Source organism: Mercenaria mercenaria, chromosome 15 (assembly GCF_021730395.1).
Source record: "Mercenaria mercenaria strain notata chromosome 15, MADL_Memer_1, whole genome shotgun sequence".
Taxonomy (NCBI): Eukaryota; Metazoa; Mollusca; class Bivalvia; order Venerida; family Veneridae; genus Mercenaria; species Mercenaria mercenaria.
Genome location: NC_069375.1, coordinates 52,322,344 through 52,332,500, shown reverse-complemented (window position 1 = coordinate 52,332,500; position 10,157 = coordinate 52,322,344). Strand labels below are relative to the sequence as shown.

Below are 10,157 nucleotides of genomic sequence, written 5' to 3'. Positions count from 1 at the left end.
TCCTATTGTGACATATATTCATTTTACTGTCAAATCCCTGAGTAGTGGAGCGCGCTGTCTTATGGACAGCTCTTGTTAACTCTAGCCACCCCTAAAAGGGCCAATCACCCCTACTTGAACAAGCAAATTTGATGAATTGGTATCCCTCGCCGAAAGGGTTTGTGGTGAGGAACGGCAAAACAGTGTATCCAACAAAAAGTTAAGGATGTTACTAAGAGGCAAATAATTTCATTAGTCAAAATCAATTTAATAGAAAATGAATGCTATTTTTTTAGCTCACCTGTCACAAAGTGACAAGGTGAGCTTTTGTGATCGCGCGGTGTCCGTCGTCCGTCCGTGCGTGTGTGCGTCCGTCCGTCCGTAAACTTTTGCTTGTGACCACGCTAGAGGTCACATTTTTCATGGGATCTTTATGAAAGTTGGTCAGAATGTTCATCTTGATGATATCTAGGTCAAGTTCGAAACTGGGTCACGTGCTATCAAAAACTAGGTCAGTAGGTCTAAAAATAGAAAAACCTTGTGACCTCTCTAGAGGCCATATGTTTCACAAGATCTTCATGAAAATTGGTCAGAACGTTCACCTTGATGATATCTAGGTCAAGTTTGAAACTGGGTCACGTGCCATCTAAAACTAGGTCAGTAGGTCAAATAATAGAAAAACCTTGTGACCTCTCTAAAGGCCATATTTTTCATGGGGTCTGTATGAAAGTTGGTCTGAATGTTCATCTTGATGATTTCTAGGTCAAGTTCAAAACTGGGTCACGTGCGGTCAAAAACTAGGTCAGTAGTTCTAAAAATACAAAAACCTTGTGACCTCTCTAGAGGCCATATATTTCACAAGATCTTCATGAAAATTGGTCAGAATGTTCACCTTGATGATATCTAGGTCAAGTTCGAAAGTGGGTCACGTGCCTTCAAAAACTAGGTCAGTAGGTCAAATAATAGAAAAACCTTGTGACCTCTCTAGAGGCCATAATTTTCATGGGATCTGTATGAAAGTTGGTCTGAATGTTCATCTTGATAATCTCTAGGTCAAGTTCGAAAGTGGGTCACGTGCCACCAAAAACTAGGTCAGTAGGTCAAATAATAGAAAAACCTTGTGACCTCTCTAAAGGCCATATTTTTCACGGGATCTGTATGAAAACTGGTCTGAATGTTTATCTTGATGATATCTAGGTCAAGTTCGAAACAGGGTCATGTGCAGTCAAAAACTAGGTCAGTAGGTCTAAAAATAGAAAAACCTTGTCACCTCTCTAGAGGCCATACTTGTGAATAGATCTCCATAAAAATTGGTCAGAATGTTCACCTTGATGATATCTAGGTCAAGTTTGAAACTGGGTCACGTTCCTTACAAAACTAGGTCAGTAGGTCAAATAATAAAAAAACCTTGTGACCTCTCTAGAGGCCATACTTTTCATGGGATCTGTATGAAAGTTGGTCTGAATGTTCATCTTGATGATATCTAGGTCAGATTTGAAAATGGGTCAACTGCGGTCAAAAACTAGGTCAGTAGGTCTAAAATTATTAAAATCTTTTGACCTCTCTAGAGGCCATATTTTTCAATGGATCTTCATGAAAATTTATCTGAATTTTCACTTTGATGATATCTAGATAAAGTTCAAAACAGGGTGACGTACCTTCGAAAACTAGGTCAATAGGTCAAATAATAGAAAAACCTTGTGACCTCTCTAGAGACCATATTTTTCAATGGATCTTCATGAAAATTGGTCAGAATTTTTATCTTGATAATATCTAGGTCAAGTTCAAAACTGGGTCACATGAGCTCAAAAACTAGGTCACTATGTCAAATAATAGAAAAAACGACATCCTACTCAAAACTGGGTCATGTGGGAAGAGGTGAGCGATTTAGGACCATCATGGTCCTCTTGTTTGGGGGGTGGGGAGGGGGATGGGGGCAGCGGGGTGACTGGGTGAGGGTACTAAACATCATATGTTGATTATAAATATTGATGGAAAATTAAAAATGAAAAAAAAAAAATAGTGGGAGGGGGCGGGGTGATGCATGCTTGGGGTGGTGGGCATGACTGGGTGAATGAGTGAGGTGGGGGAATGGTACAACTTTGCATGTTGATAGATATTCATGGAAGGTTTGAAAAAACAATAAAAAGGAATGAAAAATTATCTTTTTTTAGCTCACCTGTCACATAGTGACAAGGTGAGCCTTTGTGATCACGCAGCGTCCGTCGTCCGTGCGTACATCCGTCCGTAAACTTTTGCTTGTGACCACTCAAACGTGCCATCAAAAACTAGGTCAGTAGGTCTAAAAATAGAAAAACCTTGTGACCTCTCTAGAGGCCATATATTTCAAAAGATCTTCATGAAAATTGGTCAGAATGTTCACCTTGATGATATCTAGATCAAGTTTGAAAATGGGTCACGTGCCTTCAAAAACTAGGTCAGTAGGTCTAAAAATAGAAAAACCTTGTGACCTCTCTAGAGGCCATATATTCCAAAAGATCTTCATGAAAATAGGTCAGAACGTTCACCTTGATGATATCTAGGTCAAGATCAAAACTGGGTCACGTGCCATCAAAAACTAGGTCAGTAGGTCTTAAAATAGAAAAACCTTGTGACCTCTCTAGAGGCCATATATTTCATGAGAAAATGACTAATAAAAATTAGTCTGAATGTTCATCTTGATAATATCTAGGTCAAGTTCGAAAATGGGTCACGTGCCGTCAAAAACTAGGTCAGTAGGTCAAATAATAGAAAAACCTTGTGACCTCTCTAAAGGCCATATTTTTCATGGGATCTGTATGAAAGTTGGTCTGAATGTCCATCTTGATGATATCTAGATCAAGTTCGAAACAGGGTCATGTGCGGTCAAAAACTAGGTCAGTAGGTCTAAAAATAGAAAAACCTTGTGACCTCTTTAGAGGCCATACTTGTGAATGGATCTCCATACAAATTGGTCAGAATGTTCATCTTGATGATATCTAGGTCAAGAACAAAACTGGGTCACGTGCCATCAAAAAGTAGGTCAGTAGGTCAAATAATGAAAAAATGTTGTGACCTCTCTAGAGGCCATATTTTTCATGGGATCTGTATGAAAGTTGGTCTGAATGTTTATCTTGATGATATATAGGTCAAGTTTGAAACTGGGTCAACTGCGATCAAAAACTAGGTCAGTAGGTCTTGAAATAGAAAAACCTTGTGACCTCTCTAGAGGCCATACCCTTGAATGGATCTTCATGAAAATTGGTCAGAATGTTCACCTTGATGATATCTAGGTCAAGTTTGAGACTGGGTCACGTGCCATAAAAAACTAGGTCAGTAGGTCAAATAATAGAAAAACCTTGTGACCTCTCTAGAGGCCATACTTTTCATGGTATCTGTATGAAAGTTGGTCTGAATGTTTATCTTGATGATATCTAGATCAACTTTTTAACTGGGTCAACTGCGATCAAAAACTAGGTCGGTAGGTCTTAAAATTATTAAAATCTTTTGACCTCTCTAGAGGCCATATTTTTCAATGGATCTTCATGAACATTGATCTGAATGTTCACCTTGATGATATCTAGGTCAGTTTCGAAACTGGGTCAAAAACTAGGCCAGTAGGTATAAAAATAGATAAACCTTGTGACCTCTCTAGAGGCCATATTTTTCATGAGATCTTCATGAAAATTAGTGAGAATGTTCACCTTGATGATATCTAGGTCAAGTTCAAAACAGGGTCACGTACCTTCGAAAACTAGGTCAATAGGTCAAATAATAGAAAAACCTTGTGACCTCTCTAGAGATCGTATTTTTCAATGGATCTTCATGAAAATTGGTCAGAATTTTTATCTTGATAATATCTAGGTCAAGTTCAAAATTGGGTCACGTGAGCTCAAAAACTAGGTCACTATGTCAAATAATAGAAAAAAACGACGTCATACTCAAAACTGGGTCATATGGGAAGAGGTGAGCGGTTCAGGACCATCATAGTCCTCTTGTTTTTGAGTGGGGGTGGGGAGGGGTGGGGGTGTGACCAAGGTAAGGTAGACAGGTAAGGACGGACATTTTTGGGCATTTTTCATTAAATCAAGTGCAAAAACTCCAAGGAAAATTGACCAATCAAAAAAAAAAACTTGATGGGCATCATCGCAGTATGTTCGTTCATGTTTATTTCAAGTTTCATGAAATTCTACCTGCTAGTTACTGAGATATGGCTGCAGACGGACGGACGCCCATAAGATTCATGTATTAGGTGGTCATTCCATTGTACGGACATGACGGACGGACAACGCCATTTTAATACCCGCCTCCCGATTTCATCGGCATGGGATAACAAATTTAGGAGTGGACCTTACAAGGGTACTACAAACCACATTTGATGACCAGCTTTTTGCCAATATTTGGTCTAGAGCATCATTTTAATGGTTCCACTCGGTCCCTTTTAGGGAACACCAGAGCTTAAAGTAGAATTTTTTTAAACATCTTATCATTAAGTTTGTTTTAATGGTTACACGTTTTTGGCTGTCACAGCAAACTAAAGAAAAAACCTTCCAATAACTTTTAATTTAATGAACGGCTTAAACAAACTTGATCGGAAGCAAGTTTAGATGGTCAAGGTCCTCTATAGGTGAGCGACTTAGGCCCATTTGGGCCTCTTGCTCTTGTTTGTCATTTGACATTCCATACAGAAAATTGGACTTCTAATATTTATTTTATATGTTTGTAGACGCGAAGAGATACCAGATTTAAAGCGCCACCATGTGAGTGACCAAACAGCCATGTATATAAATAGAAAACAAGCAAAGACGTCAAATGCAGAGACAAATGAAGAGAATAACACATGAAAAAGGACATATTAATGACATGTATTTATTAGTGAATTATTTACCTGTCATCAGAATGTGTATTAGTTTGGAAGTAGAAGAGCTCATTAAATATGCTGGGTGTATTCATGCAATTTCTTAAATTAAACTGAGATGTGTTGTTGAACATAATGGTGTTTAACAACACTAAATAACAGCCAATAACTTTTAAAATGATTTTCTGATCCTATTGAGACAGAAACACTATGGTGCTTGTGTCATTGGAAATTCTGGCCGAACCAGAATTATGATATGTCATTAAAAGGAACTAAAAGTTATATTTTGAAGATTTTAAAAAATGCAACATATTTCTATTAGAATACATGATGTTCATATTCTGAATTGACTTTAAAAATCCTCAAGAGTGCTTATTTTTTTATTTATTTGGTAAGAACCAGAAAATTAGGTATTGTTTTACCCAAATGCATAATGGCTGATTATAAGATAACCTAAGCATAAAGTGCATGGGTAGAGCTTCTTTGAATTTGTAGGCCAGTAAAATGGGGTCTTTCAAAAATGAACTTCGAGTGATCCAGGATTGTATTACCAAACTGGTTACCGTTTTGAGCTATGAAATGTGGCCTTATTGTTTTTAAAATAGACCAAGATATATTTTAAAATACAGGGATATTTGTTTTGTAGTTTTTAAATACCTCAATATGAATTGTTATTTCAGTATTGTGAGTACAAATGTATTAATACATTAGTAGAAATGTATTGATAATGTCAAGAATATGAATGCATCCTTGATAATGTTTCAGAAAAACAAATAAAATACTATAAATAGCCAGAAGTTCTGTTTGTTTTATTTAATTATGAAGCTTCATGGTGGACTGTTGAAAGAATAATTTGAGCTGTTGTACTCACCCTGGCATTGGCGTGGATGTCACACCTTGGTTAAATTTTGCATGCAAGTACATAATAGCTATCATTTAAAAGCATATAGCTTTGAAATTTGTTTTTCTTTTTCTAGGTCAATTACTTACCTCACTGGGTAAAGTCCCATAATTCTGACATGTATTTTGGGCATATTATGCTATACTATATAGCTAATGCCAATATTGAATTGAAACTTCGCATGTCTCTTTGGTTTTATAAAACTAGGTCATACCATCAAGTCCCATAACTCGAACATGTATTTTGTAAAATTATGTCCCCTTCTGAAAGTTATGCATGCAAGGTACTATCTCCAAAAGTAATGCAGATACTGGATTGAAACGCTAAAGATATGTTAACATTTAGGTAAATATTCCTGCTTCTGGGACAACAATTCAAATAGATGAGCATTGGCTGTCTTACAGACAACTCTTATTATAATCCTAATTCATAATTTTAAAATGTCCAAAACATTGCAAAATGATAATGATTTCACTTGGGTAATGCTTTTGTTTTACTGAGACTTTAATTATCATAGATTCTCTGTTTAAAATCTCATACTTTAAATTGATTTTTTTATGCCCCTGAAGGGGGCATATTAAAATCGCACTGTCCGTCCTTGATGTGTGTGTGTGTGTGCGCGTGGTGCATCCGTGTGAATTCTTGTTAGAGCTGTAACTTCAACATTCTTAGGGAGATTTGAAAATAATTTGACACAAATGTTAACCATATTGAGAAGGTGTGTCATGCTTATGACCCGGGGTCTTTCAGGTCAAGGTCACAAAATGATGTGTGATTTTTTTTGTGTGCCCGGTCCATATCTTTTTGGCACATGGAGGGATTTTGAAATAAGTTTGCACAAATGTTCATCTAATCCCAAGGGTGTGTCGTGTCAATGACACAGATCTCTTGGGTCAAGGTCACAATTTGACAGGTTTTCTGCATGCAGTCATTATTTTTGTTTTTGTTGTTTATATATGGATTTAGAAGTCATTTTGTGCAAATAACTATTTTAGCCTGGGAATATGCTATGTGCATGATACGGGTTTCTCGGGTCAAGGTCATTATTTAATTTTTTATTTATTTTGGACAGACAACTGTACATAGCATTCTTGGGCACGCTTCGGGGGCATTTGTCACTAATAGTGATAGCTCTTGTTAAATCTACATTATATTTAAATGAGACGGCAGTTAAGTAGTTTTTAGCATCCTCCTGGGCAATTTGTGTGGCTAAAAAACTGAATTTGATATTTATTTCCACTTGAAAACACAGCTGTCTGATTGGTCAGTTTGAATTCCTGCAGATGTCATATGTTAAAATTATGAATTATTTTTTGGAAACCTGAATAATGTGGACATACAAACAAGCAGTTGTTAGACCTCTGCTAAAAAAAAAGCAGGTCTTGAACTAGAGCTTTCCATTTAGTGTCCTGTGAGATATTTATCATTTCTATCAAAACTTACTGAGAAAGCTGTTCTTTACAGATTAAACAAACGAAGTCAAAACAGTCTTTTGCCTAAGAACCAGTCTGCATATAGGAAATATCACTCCTGTGAATCTGCGCTACTTCGGTTGGTCAATGATCTTCTAAGTGGTATGGAGAAAAAGGAAGTCATGGCCCTTATTGCGATTGACTGAGGCATTTGACTCTGCTGACCAGGACATTCTTCAAGATATCCTAAAAGCACAATATGGCGTCTGTGATACAGCTCTTAAATGGGTAGACTCCTATTTAAGGCCTCATACTTGTAAGATTATATCAACAATGTATATTCATCAGACTGTCATCTTGAATGCAGTGTGCCCCAGGGCAGTTGCCTTGATCTGTGGCTGTATCTCACCTATGCTGGAACTCTTTTTGTTGTCATTCCAAAATTCATATCAGTCTACAGTTTTGCTGATGATCATATAGCAAATAAAAGCTTTTGTCCTGCATCTGTTTCCATAGAATCACAAGCGATTGGAGACCTTGAAAGGTGCGCAGTTATAATCAATGACTGGATTAACAGGAACAAACTGAAAATGAACACTTCCAAAACTGAATTTATTATGTTTGGTAGCAGACCACAACTGAACAAATGTTTTATAAATTCCATTAACATTGCTGGTGATTATGTCAAACGTGAAAGCGCAATTAGATATCTCGGTGCATTTCTTGACGAAACCTTGAACTTTAAAGATCATGTAAATCGCAAATGTCATACAGCCATGTTGAATTACCTATGAATTAAGAACATCCGAAAATACTTAACAAAAGCAGCCACTGAAATTTTAGTTTTGTCTCTAGTTATTTCACATCTGGATTGTTGCAATGTCATACTGTATGGTATAGCTAACTGTGAGGTGCGTAAGATGCAACATATTCAAAACATGTGTGCAAAACTTGTCCTTAACAGGTGGAAATTTGACAGTTCTAAACAAGCATTGTATCACTTACATTGGTTGCCAGTGAAAGCAAGATTTGAGTTCAAGAAACTTCCTTTCATGTATAGCTGTCACACTGGCAGATCACCTGTGTATTTAACAGAATTGCTAACAGAGTATAATCCTAGACAAGGTTTGAGATCGTCTGAAAATTCTGAATGTCGTTATGTTGTTCCATACAACAAGTGCAAAACATTCAATGATAGAAGTTTCTGTACTATTGGTCCAAAACTTTGGAATGAAGCAAAAGTAAATCACTTGACACATTCCAAAAAAATCTTAAGACACTGTATTTCAGAGATTTCGCAGCATTGTTTTAAATTTTTTGATAACTGTTTATTATGTGAAAACAGCAGGTGAACTGCTCTTAAATTTTTGTAAAAGGTTTTACATTTCAACATTGATATTTCCAAGGTTTGTTTAATTAAATGCACTTGTTGGTAAGGCTCCATGGGGTGCGTTAAGCACTGGCTGTTATTATTATTATTGTTATTGTAAATATTGTGATAATTATTATTATGTACAACACCATTGAATATATCATTGTATAAAAATAAGCGTTTAATCAAATTATTCAGTTTCAGTTTCAGGCATTACAATTTCTTGCACAGTGTTTAAAAAGATGTCATTTGAATTTGGGCTTAAGAAAATATAGGTTGTAAGATTTCAAGAACTGTCTTGGAAAAATAAAATAACATTTGTTTATTTCCAAAAATAGACTTGATCCACTGGTCCAATTTTGATTTAGGATTATTTTTATGAAAATGTATCTCAGTAATAGCTCTGTAGATAAAATTGAGCAAAAAAAAATCGCTTTGGTAACTTGAAACATGAGAAGTATCTATGACTTTTAACTTTAACTTTGTTTATTTTGTGAGTAATTATCACTGCCCGGACTGACACTGTCTTCTACTGTGTGCATGGGTTCACCATTCTATTGCTTAATTAGCATCATGCCATAGTTTTATTGTTCAAACACCACTTGTCAAATATTGGCACTTCCTAGCAGATGATGATATTTAAATAATTAAATGTAATATCAAGATGGTCATATGACCATGCTATTTCTGTAAGCTGGGGAATGTTAGCTCAAGAACTGCACGTTTGCAGCCAACTTGTTTATACTTTGGATTAAGCAGAAGTAATACTGGATGTTACATAGTTTTCCATCATGTTTATTATTCATAAATTAACTATCCAATGACTTCAAATAAAAATGCAAGAATAGCACACACACACTACAATATATTCCACTGTTCATAGATATTTTATAAAGTATAATGGTAAGTCCATTTGAAATGTTAGCATTTTAACTGTATTTAAGGTAGTTTTGCACGTTTAGATTGAAAAATTTTCTACAATGCAGAATTTGGTTAAACCCTGATTTTTCAAAACTTCAGAATATACTTAGAAAATTCAGCAGTTAAAAAAGATAGGGTCGTGTGCTTGATTTTTTACCAGACTGATTTGAAAAATTTGGACCTTTCGCAATTTTTCATAATGGGAGTCTATGGGAAAATTACAACTTTTATAACATTTTCGCCTATAGAAATTTTTCTACAATGTAGATTTTAATGAAACTTCTCACAGTCATAAATAAACATATGGTCTATAATATGGTGAAATAAAATGTATAGGTCTGTGCGCTTATTTTTAAGATATTTGACCATGATGAAATTGAACTGCACATTTCAAGGTAATTTTAAGACATTATTTTGAATTTTTTAACGTGTCAGATGTTTTAATATAAAATTTTAACTTAAAAAAGATAGTAACAATGCCATTGTAAAAAAATACTCGCGGGTTGCCATTAATTCATAAAATGATTTTCATTTCCATACGCCGAATCCAGGCTTTATTCTACGTTTTCCGGATAAATGACATTGCGCCATCACTTCCGCCGAAGTTCCGGTTTATCAAACGTGCAGAACTACCTTAAGTTCACAATGTCACATTTCTTATAACTGACATATTTTAACTTTTAATTATACAACTATCAAATTAAGTGACTAACTGCCTAACTAACTTCAAATACT

At 35.6% G+C, this 10,157-nt stretch overlaps 1 protein-coding gene across 3 annotated transcripts in view; it reads left to right on the top strand.

Annotated features, from left to right (window-relative positions):
* The window catches only part of LOC123554575 (tRNA-splicing endonuclease subunit Sen15-like), a 30,010-nt gene extending 24,397 nt beyond the window's left edge, over nt 1-5,613 (top strand). For all 3 annotated transcript variants that reach the window (XM_045344832.2, XM_045344815.2, XM_045344824.2), the window contains one exon: nt 4,685-5,613. In XM_045344832.2, the coding sequence (XP_045200767.2) occupies nt 4,685-4,802 (118 nt within the window). In that variant the 3' untranslated portion in view covers nt 4,803-5,613. The remainder of the gene's footprint in view (nt 1-4,684) is intronic.
* Nucleotides 5,614-10,157: the final 4,544 nt, after the last annotated feature.